Source organism: Petaurus breviceps, unplaced genomic scaffold, assembly GCF_028583685.1.
Source record: "Petaurus breviceps papuanus isolate PSGF00001 unplaced genomic scaffold, PetGlider_PUasm1.0 166, whole genome shotgun sequence".
Classification (NCBI taxonomy): Eukaryota; Metazoa; Chordata; class Mammalia; order Diprotodontia; family Petauridae; genus Petaurus; species Petaurus breviceps.
In genome coordinates this window covers 609,818-624,732 of record NW_027185737.1, presented here as the reverse complement: position 1 = coordinate 624,732, position 14,915 = coordinate 609,818, and the positions used below count along the sequence as shown (strand labels likewise).

The following is a 14,915-nucleotide window of genomic DNA, read 5'->3' as shown; positions in this document are numbered from 1 at the left end:
TGTGAAACGCACGCTGCGCTCCGAGCTGCATCCAATCAGAGCTGCAGCAGTGAGCGCCATCCTGTTCTTCCCCAGTGATTTGCTTATTGAATAAAGGTACATTTTTTTGTTCACATTTACCTGTTTATTAAAATTGCTGTCAATGTTCATTAAAATAAGCCCTCTGGTGTTTTTCTGTCCAAAAAAATAATAAGACAGTGTCTTATTATCGGGGAAACACGGTATGTTACATGGGTTGGCACTCTGAGAGGGGAAAAGGATACTTGGGATAATCAACTACAATGGTGTAACAATCACTAGATAGTAATAAAAACTAATTTAAAAAAATTGATAAGTTGTTAGAGAAGCTGTACCAGTGAGCCACAATGAACAAAATAAGGCATGTGGCCAGAAAAGACAATGAATGGGATGGGAGTACCAAGTTAGCAAAAACTATAGTACTCTGGGACCTCAAGGAAGATTCCACCTGTGTACTATCAGGACAGAAGCCAGAAATCAAAAGACAATGTGCAAGGAGAGACAAAGTCATATTAAGAAATAGGGACAACTCAGCAAGGGAAAAGTCATGCAGGTTCCCAGAGGAGAAGGACAGTGTGATCTCTAATACTCCCAACAAAGGTCTATCGGGACAGCTGAACACAGAAAACATTTTTGGAGTGAACTGAACACAGTGAAAAAATACCATGGGTTAAAAGAAGCCTAAGAGGCAAAACAAGTAAATGAAATTAGTGCCACACCTATAAGCAGAGCTCCAGAGGAAAGATGATTTGTCCACCAAAACTAAAAGTGTCTTGAAGAAATTAGATTAAAATAATGAAGTCAGAAATAAAATAAAAGTCAGGAAGAAAAAAAGTGAAAGAATAGTTTAGAGCAGATGGAAAACTTTACCCAAATAGTATACCTTCCTGGAAAACACTAGAGCAAACAGAACTCAATTCTAGGAAATAAAAAATATTAGAAAAAAAATAAAAGCAAACATAAGTGATCTACAATCGAAAACAAATTATTCCAAAAAAAAGATCAAATGAAATTTTAATCTTCCTAAAAATGACCGGACAAAAACTAGATATTAAATTTCAAGAAATAACAATTAGTCTAAGTATCTGAGGATGAGGGCAAGGAGGAAATTATGAGCCAGGTACTAAACTCATTGGGGAAAGAAGGGAAGTGAAACTGGAGGTCTGAATACAACTGTAGAATTCTGACTGAGTAGTAGATATGTTACTAAACTGCAAAAAGAAGAGAAGTTACAGAGTGATGGAGGTTAAGGGGGAAGAGTAAGGAAATGGGTTATAGTGAAACCAGCACTGGAAAGGGTAGTAAAGGAGCCAGGTTTCAACAAAAGCCAGAAGATGAAAGGATTGGTAAAGGAAATTTATTAAAAATTATATTGCCCAATTATATGCCAACAAAACTTATAACAGTCATTTTATTAGCTGTATGAACCTAGGGGAAGAAAGATACTTGTCCTCTATGTAGCTCAGTTTCCTTATCTCTAAAATGAAAATAATAGTATCTAAGTTCCAGGGTTGTTTTGAGGACAAAATTAAATTATATTTGTAAAGTTCTTTCTAAACTTTATAACATTATGTAAATGATACCTATTATTGTTATCACTATAACTTAAATGAAAATTTACAAAAATACAAAATATAAAGATTGATGGAATAAGACTTTAACCCAATTTCAGAAAAATAAAATTTATAAACCAAAATACTCTCCCCACTGGGAAAAAAAATCTCAGATCATATGGTTTTACAAGTAAATTCTATATAAGGTTTTTTGTAAAATTCAAAGAACAATTAATTTTAGTATTAAAACAATTTGCAGAAACAGAGATAGAAGAGGGCCTAACAAAATCCTTCTAAGGGACAAAATAATGCCCAGAAACATAGACAACCTCTACCTTAGCTATGCACAAAGATAGATAATTATCTACTCTTGATCATGTAATCACTCACATGGAGGGGTTCATTTGAATAATCAATGCTGAAATTCCTTTATCCAATATCTATCATTCTACTTCTCCATATGCCTCAATCCTCCCAAAACTATTTTTTTCCCTCCTCACTGCCACCTAGAATCTCTCATCTCCAAGGTATTTAATAAGGCTATTACCACATCTTTGACTATACTCTCCCCTTACATTCTAATCTCTTATCTCTAATGAACCTTTTAAACCTTCTACTCTAGATTCCCTAGGCACTTTTGTTTTATCACTGCTCACACACCCTGCCAAATCCTGGATTACCCACATACCATTTGCTTCCTTCCTTGAGGCTCATATGCTGCTTAACAGAGATGGAGAATTTCCTGAAACAGAGGCAGTCTTAACTAGGCTCTCACTACAAGGCAATCCTTCTCCCTAATTAATTTCTCAATTCTACTCTCTATGGGACTTAATCAATCTCTTTTCTCCTTAAACCTTCCTTCAGAATTTTCTCCACCAATCATCCCCACCAAGAGGATCTGACTTCACACTTTACAATCCCAACACCCAAATATTATTTGCTTGTCTTCTTATTTGACAATTCCCTCTTCCCTCTTCTCATAGCAGCTTGACTTTATCCCCAACCATTTCTCCATTTCTCAAGTCTTTTCCTCATCAAAGTCATCACCCTTCTATTTTTACCCTTGGTTCCATCCCTAGCCTCTTTCTCCAGCAGATTCCTTCCCCCTTCTTTCACCTTCAACCTTTCCCTACTTAACTGTTTCCTAGTTACCTATTAACATATCTAGTTTTCCTCTTTCTTAAGAAAAGACCCCTAGATCCTATCATCCCTCATAACTATCACTACATCCATCATCACATTCTCAGCCAAACTCCTTTTAAAAAGTTTTCTAGTCTAGATTCATGCCTCCACTTCCACTTCTCACACTCTCTTAACTTCCATCAGGTTTTCCATTGTGAAATCATAAAACAAGAAAAAGAAACTGAGGGGGGAAACGTAACCAAATAGCACAAATAGTTATCACTTTCAACAGATGCCGTGATTGTTTACTTGGAGAATTCTAGAGAGTCGGCAAAATTAACTGGAATAATTAAAACTGGCAAAGTAATTCAATATAAAGTAAACCCACCAAAACCAGTTTTTTTTTTAAGAAAAACCAGCGAGAGGACACAGAAAAAAATTTCATTCTAAATAATTATAGAATGTATAAAATATCATGTAGTCCATTTACTAAGAAATACACAAGAATTATAGAAATACAACTATAAAACTAAATAAGAGAAGATAACTAAAAAAATGAAGAGATAACTGCTTGTGGCAGGGTACTGTCAATATAAAAAATGGCAATACTACCTAAATTTATAGATTTAATCTGTAAATGAACAACTATCAAAGGATTTCTTTATACAACTAATACGCTGATTTAGAGGAACAAAAGTTCAGGAATCTCAAGGGAAATTTTGGGGAAAAAGTAGGCCAGAAGTGGGATCAGTAAAACCGGATTTCAAATAACACAAGACAATAATCATGAATATAATCTTGCTCTGTTAAAAAAAAAAAAAAAGATGGGGCGGCCAGGTAGCACAGCGAGTAAGAGCACTGGCCCCAGTGTCGGGATGACCTGGGCATCAAATCCGGGCTCAGATACTTAGTACCACACCCAGAAATAACCTTGAGCAAGTTACTTAACCCTGATTGCTTTAAAAAAAAAAAAAAAGACATTTCCCACTCACTACAGCACTTGAAAGAAAAGACTTGAGGATCACTACTTAGAGTATTGTAGAAAGGATTCTTGGTTAGGTATAGGGTTGACTAGATACATGGCTTCAGAGTTTCCTTAAAACTGGACTTTCTACAATTCTATAATAAGATTCTGGATTTTCTCTTACCACTTCACTCATTTTTATATCTCTCCGGTCCTTTGATATTTTATGACAAAAATTATACAAGTATATTAAAGCATATATTTTATATTACTTTATATTTTCTACTTACCTAGTATCTTCACAGAATAATGAGGACTCTCCAAGACAACTCCTTCCTCAGTATCAAATATAGGATTATCTATTCCAATTTTGGGAGGAATTTGTGCTAGTTTCTTAAGTCTCATGGAAGAATTAAGGTCCAGTTCTTGTTTTTTTCCTTCTTCTTCTCTCCTACGCCTCATATCCTCTTGTTGTTGGCGAATTCGTTCTAGTTGTGTACTTCGACGTACTGGCATCATTCTTGTTCCCAAATCTCCAGGACAATCAACTGCCATCTCTCGATGTCTCTGAGGTTCTTCTGGAGATGTCAAATCAACATTTTTTATTTCAATGTCTGATTCATCTGTAATATGCCCATTCATATAGGAAGTTGTCATGGTTACAGATTAAAAATATGCACCACTTTATTTTATATACCAAACCAATTATCTTGATTCTGCCATATAAAATTCATTTTTATTTCAGAAGAAACTTCTTGAAACAGAAACTTCATGATCATACTATGAGACTCTCTCCATGAAGGAAATCTAAGAAAAGATGAAAAGTATGAATTAGAATTGTAATACAATGGCAAATTTTATATACTGCTGAAACTACCAGTCTTCACAACAATTGGTCAAAATCTTTTCCTTCAGATTTACACATTATGATGCATTAAACTTATTTTAATTAAGGCAGCTTTTACTAGTTTAAAATAAGGTACTCCAATGTTGAAGAATATCAAATTAAACAAAATGCAAGTAGAATGGGATTTAAAGATAAAGTCCATACCTGTTGGCTCAGGAAATGAACCATAAAGAATTTACCCACAAGGATATGGTAGTAGCAAACAGACCAACCTTGTGTACCATATTTTCAAGATAATTCTCTACAAAAATATTCTGAATTTTTTATGTGCTAATTTTTCTTAGGAGGTCAAGAACTAAATAGCCATGAATAGGCTTTCATTAATAGCTGCCCTTTACAAAAGATAAAACAACATTTGTCTTATTTTTGTCAGGAGACCATATGGTATAGCTCAAACAGAGAAAAGTCAAAAAGGATGGCTCACATTAATTAGGATAATTTTATTTGACTAGAAAGACCTTTGGGTGCTCCTAGGTCTGGATCTCTTGGAGTCCTTTTCCCAAAGACCCTCACTTGATATCCATTCCAAGTACTTCAGGGTATTCGCAAAATAATCTTCCCCAAAACTAAAATGCTCAAGATTAAATTACCTAACTCTGACCTACCAACAAGTAAAGAGTAAATAACGCAAATTTTTTTGTTGCTGACAGACACTATTTGTCTTCAAAATTAAAAAATACGTTACTATGTATTCTCATTACTACTATGTCTGAACAGATAGCACTCATGGGATCTATACGATTCATGCTACAGAAACTGAATATTGTGAGGATTCTTAAATTCACCTATATTATTAATCCCTCCTTCCTACTTTAAATTTTATGAATGCCTTTTTTTTAAACATCACAATTCATTTCAGAATATATGCCCCCCACCATTCCACAACCATCAAAACTTCTCTTGTAACAAGGATTTCTAAAAGCAAACAAAAAATCCAATTCAGCAAAACTAATCAACATGTGGGCCTATAACAATATGCTAATATTTCACACACATAGAGAGACTCCTCCTTAATCCTATTTCAAGAAGAGGAAGTACATTTTCTCATCTCTTCTCTAGAGTCTGGCATGTCATTAGCATTACAGAGTCATTGCTTTTATTTTATTTTTTTCTCATTTACACTGCAACAGTTGTTGTTGTTGTGTGTGTGTATTTAATTTTTTTTTAAGCTGGTGTTAAGTAACTTGCCCAAGGTTACACAGCTAGTTATTTTGTGTGGGTATTAAGTATCTGAGGCCAGAACCTCGCTTTTATTCACTGGGCCACCTAGTCACACCTGTTGTGTATATATATTTTGATGGCTCTGCTTATTTACTTTGCTTCAATTCATTTAATAAGGTTCCTCATCTTTCTTTGAATTCCTCAAACTCATCATTTTTTCCTTAGCTGGGCCAGGTCTACTTGTGCACAGGAGAAGCCCCTCTGATGAAAATAAACTTTGTAAATGGAATGAAGCCAGGCTGTTGGCACAGCTGGAAATTCAAGTCAAATATGAACCTGGTGAGTAGAAAGTAGAGGTTTCTATATTTCATGAGAGGCAAGGCCCTAGAAATTCTGTCCCTGGCATCTCCATTACCATATAAAAAGGCACCTCTCCCTCACCTCCACCAGATCTAAAGTTATCATTTGAGCTTTTCAGTAGAGAAAAAGGGAAATCATGGCACTCAATTGAACCAGAATCAGATCAACACATAAACTGGCCTGTGTTTGGACAATTACACCCTCAAAATACAAATAAATTTACTTTTTAACCTTTATCAAAACAATAATTTGCCAAGGGTCAGGGAACTATAGCTAAAAGGTAAAATTAGGCAAACCCTCTTCCATGTCCCCCAAATACCACAACGATTTTTTATATTTTTAAAATATTGTAGTCAGGAGTAGAAGCACGACCTTCCCGTGGCTCCGGCTTCCACCCTCCCTAATCCATGTAAAAAGGGGACTCTAAACAAACTTCGGAGCTGCAGAACCCACAAGATGACACAGAGAAGCTAACCTCCCACTGAGGACTGGCTGGCAGGCCCGCAGGAATCTAGCAAAGCGCTCTGGGAGCCAAGCCCAGCCCCAGGCTTTAGCCCCAGGGAGGGCCTGACCAGCCTCCAGCCAGAGGGACTCCAGATCAGCAGCAGCTGTGGCCTTTTCCAGATTTATCATCACATAGACACAAAGGACAAAGTGAGAGGTCAGTGCAGTCTGGACTTTGGGACCAGTAATTGGGAGTGCAAAAAGCCACTGAGCCGCCAGCACAGCCAACATGCTGGCTTCAGCTCCTGGCCTGCAGAGTGTAGGGGGACCAAGCACCAGACTGAGGGGTAATCGCTCTTGCTTTAACCTGCTTGGATCTGGATTGCAGTCTAGGGTGGAGGTTCTGGGGTGTGTGTCCAGCTTGCCAGAGCGTGTGGAGACCTCAGAGAGGGCACCCATCTAATACCTCTGGCAGCTGAGAAATGTTTTCTTCTCCAAAAATAAGGAAAAATCTCTACCAAATTAATTTTGAGTCAAATATTAATGCTGATTAAGAAATTAACATGTTCTTAATACAGACTACATATTCTAAGTCTTTAAAAAGAGCAAAGAGAAATACTGTCTTCTCTGAGAACTGAAGAGACATAAGATACTATACATGATATTACACAAAAGATGCATTTTTCATTGATAGGCTTACTAAACAACAAGCTTTTAAATTTTAAGCATCACCTTGGCAGGTGACTGACATTTGGATAAAGTAGTACTGATGAGACAAAACTAAAAGTTAAAACAAAATTATTCTCAATAGGAAGCAAAAAATAGGGAGGAGCAAAAAAAAAATAGGCTTAACATAATTCATCCCAACTACTAGGGAAAAAAAAAACAACTTGGAGGTACTGCTAATGTTAAATAATGATATACTCTAGTTCAGGGATATCCTGGGAACATGCAGCCTCCAGGCCACACATGGACCTCTAGGTCCTCAAGTGCAACCTTTTGATAGAAGGCAAACAGAACAAATCTGAATTGGGTCAAAGGGCCACAAATGAGGACCTAGAAGGCCACATGTAGCCTTGAGGCTGCAGGTTCCCCACCACTGTACTAGTTCATTCAATCTCTAAGAAAACTGAGTTGCACCCTTGAGTAATAGGAACTACAATAAAACTATTCATACAGATCCCAATACTGGTGATAGTATGATTTAATATATTTTGTTTAATTTTCTTTAAAATAAGCTGACACCAGATTTGTGGAGGAGACTCCTGGAGCTTTACATAATACTAAGCAAAAAACAGCACTAAATAACTAGAACTCCAAGTCAGCACAAATTTGTGTAGGAGTTTTAGTAATTCAATTTTGAGTTATACTTGTCTGGGGGAGAGTCTGGGGAAGAAAACTAGGGAATGCATGACATACAAACTCCTAGAAAATTAAAAATGTCAACTCCTAAATTTGATTCTGCAATACCCCAAGGATATTTTAGTGTTTTTAACACATTCCCAAAGGTCTCAAAAATAAAATTTAAACTTAATTTGGAAAGTAAATAAGGCAAACTCTAAAATGTTGCAGGACATCTAAAGCAAATTTAGTCACAATCTCTTATTAGCCTGAATTTTCAGTCATAGAATCTATTTTATACAATAATGAAAGCAGGTTAATTACTGAAAATTAAACTAAAGCTCTTAAATTTATCTAGAATGCAGTAAGTAAATGTTTATAATAAAAGATGCATACTTGAAAGATCCAGAAATACTTCCTCAAACACCTCTTAGGTGTTTACCTATGAAATGTTATATTCAAGTTTTAGAAGTTTATTTTATTATACTTAATATTTTTTAATTACCAGAGGAAGTATGGCATATAAGAAATATTTGATTTAAAATCAACCCATATATTCAAAATACAGCTGGAGAATTTTAATCCAGACTATCCAATTCTCCTTTGTTCTCCAATTCATTCTACCTGAGGAGTGAAAATTACCTTATTTTATACAAATAAATTTAAATTGACACTATCTATTCAGATTAAAGAGTTACCGCATCCTCAAGAGAAGAGCCCCTTGACTCCAATATACCCCACCCAATGCTGCTGGACAAGATGGATAAGAATATTCCAGACATCAAATTGAACCTTCTCATAACAAGGGTTAAAAAACAGGCTTTTGTGGACTGACCTTGGATGCTGACCTGACATTTACAACACTGTTTCTATGGGGAAAAAATTGTGTTGTTACATGGAAACAAATTTAAGTTCACTATAAGGAAGAGACTCTTAACAATTAGAACTGTCTGATAATAGAAACAGGCTGTTGTGAGAGAACCTAGTGAGGTTCCTGTCAAGTGGAATGTTCTGATTTTAGGTGGATTAGTCCAATCATCTGCAAATGATGTTGTAATGGAGATTCTTGGGAAGAAGTTGGACTAGATGATTTTTGAGGGATAAGATTAAAAGCCTCTGACCTTAAAATCAGAAATTCACTAAATCAATTCTAGCTCCAAACCTATGATGCTACCGAACTATTAAAATGTCAATGTATTAAACAATTATGACATTAGATATAAAATCAGCTGTAAGTTCCACAGACAACATACACAAATTTTAAAATGTTTGGAGTAAGAAATTGGAGTCAATGAAAGATAGGGCCAAAAATGGGCCAAAAATGGGGCACAGTGAATAGACCTGAGTTCAAATCCGACCTCAGACACTTAACACTTGCTAGTCCTGTGACCTTGGACAAGTCACTTAACCCCAATTTCCCTGCCTTCTGCCCTCCAAGAAAAAAAAAAGTAAAGAGACAGACAGACAGACAGACAGACAGGGCCAAGACTACTTCAATACTGGCTTGAGGAAGAGGAAAGGAGGTTAACACTATATACAGCTTAGAAGAATTCAGGATCAGAGAAAGCTCTGAAAAATCCTACAGACATGGTCAGCTAATCATGGACTCTAAATGGAGACACCATGAATTTGCAGTAAATGTAAATTCAGAAATTCATCTCATCACTACTATATGGTTAACTCCAGAGGTGAGTGGTTCCCAGGTTCCTGTGACTCAAAAATGTGAGAGTGCACTGAGCAAGAAAGGAAAAGTCAGCTAAAGAAATCAGTATGTGACAAAGTAAAACAACAAGAGGGATTAATAAAAATTGGAGAAGAAAAAGGATGTAGGGGGGCGGCCAGGTGGCTCAGTGAGTAAGAGCACCAGCTCCAGTGTCAGGATGACCTGGGGATCAAATCTGGGCTCAGATACTTAGCACCACAACCAGAAATAACTGGCTGTGTAACCTTGAGCAAGTTACTTAACCCCAATTGCTTTAAAAAAAAAAAAAAAAGAATGTAGGAATCTAGGAGGAGGAAAGCAAAAAAAGATACCTATGTACTAGAAAACAATAAATTAAAGAGAATAAAGAAGAACAGAAGAATATCAAACTAGAGCCAAAGAAGAGATTAGGAATGGAAATTAAAGCAGGCAGCTGACAGTGCAGAAAAGAAAGGAAAGCTGTAATTCAGGAGTATGATCCATCTGGATGTCTGTCATCCAAGTTCCTTAGAAACAGGACAGGAAGTCCTAGAGCAATCTAGGAACTAGAGTCATAGAACTACTGGCTGAGGAAAAGCTAGAAAAATCAATGCAGGAATGCTACAAGTATGAAATTTCACTTATACTACATGCCCAGAGTATTCACCCACATAAAAATCAAAGAAACACAAAACTACTACACACCTCATCTATATAAATGATTGAGCTGGCTGCCCAGAACATTCAAATGTTTAAAATCCTTCTATGCCCCAGCATTAGGCAGTAGCTAAGAATTTCCATTTATTAAGATTCTTCTGGTATTCTATGGAGCCAGACAATTTGTTGCCAGAGCAACAGCTTTGTCAGCTAATACAGAAAAGGAGGGGTGAAAAGTACTTACTTCATGCAAATCAGAAGAGTCCTTTCTACTACATTGTTTATCATCTCTAGTTTTCCTGCAATACTTAGCTAAATCCTTTAAATTTTTTAAAGGGAAAAACTCAAATGACTGTAAAACAGTAAGTAGAAAAAAAGTACTTAAATCTGCATAGTTCAGTTGGAAGGAGGCAACTTTCTACTATGATGGTATAATGAAATCAAGAAAACTTCTACAATAGGGCCCTGCATTTGGAGTCAGAAGATTTATTATTTATCTTAGGCAACCTTTCTGGATGGCACTTTCTTCATTTGTAAAAGGAGGGGTTGAAAAAAAGAAGGCCTTTAAAGTTCCTTACAACTTTAATTCTATATTCTTAAGTTGATTAGCACTGTTTATGGTAATCATTTGATATCAATGAAAAATTCATGAGCATTTTAGCACTCAGTAAAGGAGAGGTAAAGAATTCAGGATAATGCTGAGGCAGCAAACCCAGGAGTCTAGGAAAATACTGATGCTAGAAAAATACTAGGAAACAGGGAGAGAAATAGGAACATCAAAAAAAGGATGGTTTGGACGAGGGTAGAAAGATGAGGAGAATAAGAAGTTGCTTTGGACATTCTGGGTTTGATATATTAATGGAACATTAAGTCAGAAATACACCATGGAGAACTGTTGATGTGGGACTAGAGATCGGGAAAGAGAATGGGGTTGACATTTCTCTGTGCCAGAGTTAAAGCCAAGAAGCAACCCAGCTAAATTCTCTTTCTCTGCTACTCTAATTTGAATGACCTTTTATACTTAGAATATGTAGCCATCTGGAGTCAATTTTATACCAGTCTTCTAGTGAGTCCTTAACCAAGCAATTGGACTTTTTGGATTTATTAAACACTATGTCTGAATACTTCTTGGTCTTGTGTACCATAACTAATCTGCTCCAATGATCTACTTTTCTATTTTTTAATGGATACCAAAGAGTTCTCAAGACTACTATGTTGTACTATAGTGCCAGCCCTCCCAACAATTTTTTTTATTATTTTCTTCGAAACTTTTTATTTTTGTTTTTCCAGAAGAACTATTATTTAAGTATGACCCTAAATCTAATTAGCTTGGGAAGTACTGGCATGTTTACATAAGCACACCCCAGCTGAGAAAAATTAATATCACTCTGTTTTCCTTCATTACTGTACTTTGTATTGATCATAATTATGATTTCTGTGTCTTTGTTGCTGTGCTATTTTATACATTCCATAACTACTGAAAGGAAATTCTTTGTATGACAATTTTAAAATATATTTGCATATACTGAATATTAAATATATTTGCATATATTTCTTCCTTGAGTTTTATTAGTAATATGAAAGCTTAAGATTTTCGTGGTCCTGCTACTTTATTGAAATAATTTTTCTTTCTATTTCTTAGCTGAACTTCTTGGGCAGAGATGTTCAACACTGCCAGTAAGGTACTCCTGGGTACAGTCTAAATTAGATTAAAATTTAGTTCCTATCTGATTTTAGAGTTGATGTGTTAATTTTAAAAGAAACCTATAAACATGGTTTTTAAAGTCAATGCCTGCAGGCATCCTTCTGTATGGTTTAGAGGCCATTTTATTTGACACCTCACTCTTGAATTCTCTAAACCATTATCTGCAAAAACTTAATTTTCTTCTTAGACTATACTTGTCAATCTCAATTTCTTTTTCTTATTTTGTTACCATAGATAGCATTTACAGAACTGTATCATACTAGAACAGTGACAATGGATATCCTTTCATTATTTCTAATGTAATGACCCCTACAATTTGTCAACACAGATAATGCTTTTGTTGTTGATCAGTTATTTCAGTCACATCCAACTCTTCATGACTCCATATACTTTCTTGGCAAAGATACTGAAGTGGTTTGTCATTTTTCTCCAGACTTTTATAGATGAGGAAACTGAAGCAAACAGGATTAAAGTGACTTGCCTAGGGTCACAAAGCTAGTAAGTGTCTGAGGCCATATCTGAACTCAGGAAGATGAATCTTCCTGACTTTAGGCCCAATGTTCTATCCATTGCACTACCTAGCTGCCACACATAATGCTAGGTCTTGGTTTAAGATACTGTTTAACATATTAAGGAAAGGCCCATTTATTTTTAAGCTTTCCAGAGTTTTTAATATAGATTGCCATTACCAATATGCTATTACCATTAAGCTACCAACTACACAGTTCACACATAAAAGGATTAAGGGGAAATTTTACTCTCATGAACAATCAGAGGTCAGGCTCTATTTTTCAGTCTAAAAGGCATTACTAGTTTTGGCTAGTCAATGAAAAGAAACCCAAGGAGTCAGAAAAAATTGCGAGTAACAGGAATTTGTGGTTTAATATACTATCTTTTTTGTTCCTCATATACTAAAAAGTTCATTTTTGTTGATCACTGTTAATTTAATAATAAAATTTGAAATATTTTAAGGAAGTAGGTAGATCGAGACAGATAAAGTCCACCTTTTGCTGACTAGGTATGTAAGCAAAGGGAGAAAAATGATACTCTGATAAGCACCCTAAAAAGAAATGTTCTCAATGAGGTCTGAGACTTAGCATTGGCTCTTTCTCTGAAATATATATATTTCAAATATATAGTTTGAAATATATATAGTTGAAATATATATATATCTCAAAAATATATTCATAATTCAAACTAGATGTCTTTGTTGCCACCTGTTTAAGTATGAGGACTACTGTGTTGTTTTTTTAAAAAGATTTGGAGAAAAGGAAAAGAAGAAATCTTTTCTAGGTGCATTAGAGGTTCTTATTTACAATACACTGATTTCCAAATATAATAATACACTGGTCTGTATTTATGAATCTCTCTTCCCCTACACCTAGTGTTTCTTGTGACAGATTCAGGGAAAAAAAAAAAAGACCTAAGACCAAAAAGTTACACAAATTTTCTCACCTTTAATCCATGCCCTAATAATCTTTACTGATGATGTATGGAAGGGTATTCTATAACTGCTGAATTTGAGGAGAACCATCTGGTAAAAGGTAAATAATTTTGTTCTACCAGTAAACCATACCATACAGAATTATTGGCACCCCACCCCTTCACCTAAAATAATATTAGAAATGAGATTTCCTGTCATTATAAAATGTGAGTGGGTTAAGCTACTACTCCCTCAAAGGGTACATAAAAGGTATTGCTCCTCTACCAGTCAGATAATAGAATTTCAAACTTTGTGGGTTTACATAGATCACAAAAAACCCTGAATATCACAATCAAACTTTTTGATTTGGAAGGGGCTTGAGAAATCAAAACTGTTGAATAATTAGTATCTGAGTCACTAATAGAACTTAAAAGTCTCCTAGGGTTCAGTCCAGTGTTCTCTTGCAGAGACACTGTTGGTCTACAAGCCTCTTCCCTATTCCCTAAGCACCCCACCCCTCTATGCAATCATTCATATAGTCATCCAACAAGCATTAAGTTCCTACCAAGTGCCAAGCAATGTAGCTTACATTCTTTTGGAGAGAAATATGTACACAGATTACTACAAAACATACAAGTTAGTTGTACTTTCTAGGGGAATATAGCACTAGGAGTACATTGGCACTTATCTGAGTGTTGAAGAGAATTCTTTCCCAACATGGAGAATAGCAGTTTATACAAAGGCTCTTGGAGAGGAGGGGAAATTGTTTAGAACACGGAGTCCACAACAAGACTTACTCCAGAAATGATGATTGGGTCAGGTCTGCTAAGCAGTGGTGTCAAACACATAGAAATGGATCACTAATCTGTACATAAGAATCCCTGTGGATTACATAAAGATTTACTTTTAAAATATAATATTTTCTATATTTTATTGTATTTTCATTTTGTCAAATATTTCACAATTAAATTTTAATCTGGGTTAGATTGGCTCACAACATGTTTGATACTTCTGCTATGAAAGACTTTCAGGGGAGACTGTATTTTATCCTAGACGCAGTAAGAAGCCACTGGAGCTTCTTAAGCAGATGAGGGACACAATCAGAGGTTAGAAATATCCCTCTGTACTTTAGAAATACCACTTTTAGCAATTCTGTGGGACACAGACACAAGAGGTGAGAGATGTGAGCCAGGAGAGAGTTATTATAATCATTGGTAGCCTAGCAAGAAATGACAGGATCAAATGAGAGATGTGGTGGTCATAAAATTTAAAAAGACTTGCCAACTGATTAGGTGTGGCAAGTGAGGGAGAAAAAAAAAAGCAAGGATAACTGAGGTTGCAAACTTTGGGTGTACTGGAAGGATACTGGTATCTTCAACAAAAATAGGGAAGTTAGGAAGAGGCTTTGGGGGGGCAAAGATAAATTCCATTGAAGACGTATTGACTTTTTAAATATCACAGGGATATTCAGGCCTCACTTAACAATGATCAATAAAAATCAATAGGTGATTGGTCTTCAGTTCAGGAAACTAAGGTTAAGAGTTATCTATGTAGATCCTATAACTGACATTTTAAGAGC

The 14,915-nt window shown here is 35.6% G+C and overlaps 1 protein-coding gene across 4 annotated transcripts in view; it reads right to left on the bottom strand.

Annotated features, from left to right (window-relative positions):
- The window catches only part of PALS1 (protein associated with LIN7 1, MAGUK p55 family member), a 142,864-nt gene that overhangs the window by 79,565 nt on the left and 48,384 nt on the right, over nt 1-14,915 (bottom strand). For all 4 annotated transcript variants that reach the window (XR_011167262.1, XM_069082429.1, XM_069082428.1 and 1 more), the window contains exon 2: nt 3,948-4,464. Coding sequence is in view for 3 of the 4 variants with exons in the window: in XM_069082429.1 (XP_068938530.1) it covers nt 3,948-4,314 (367 nt within the window). In the remaining variant the exon portion in view is untranslated. The remainder of the gene's footprint in view (nt 1-3,947; nt 4,465-14,915) is intronic.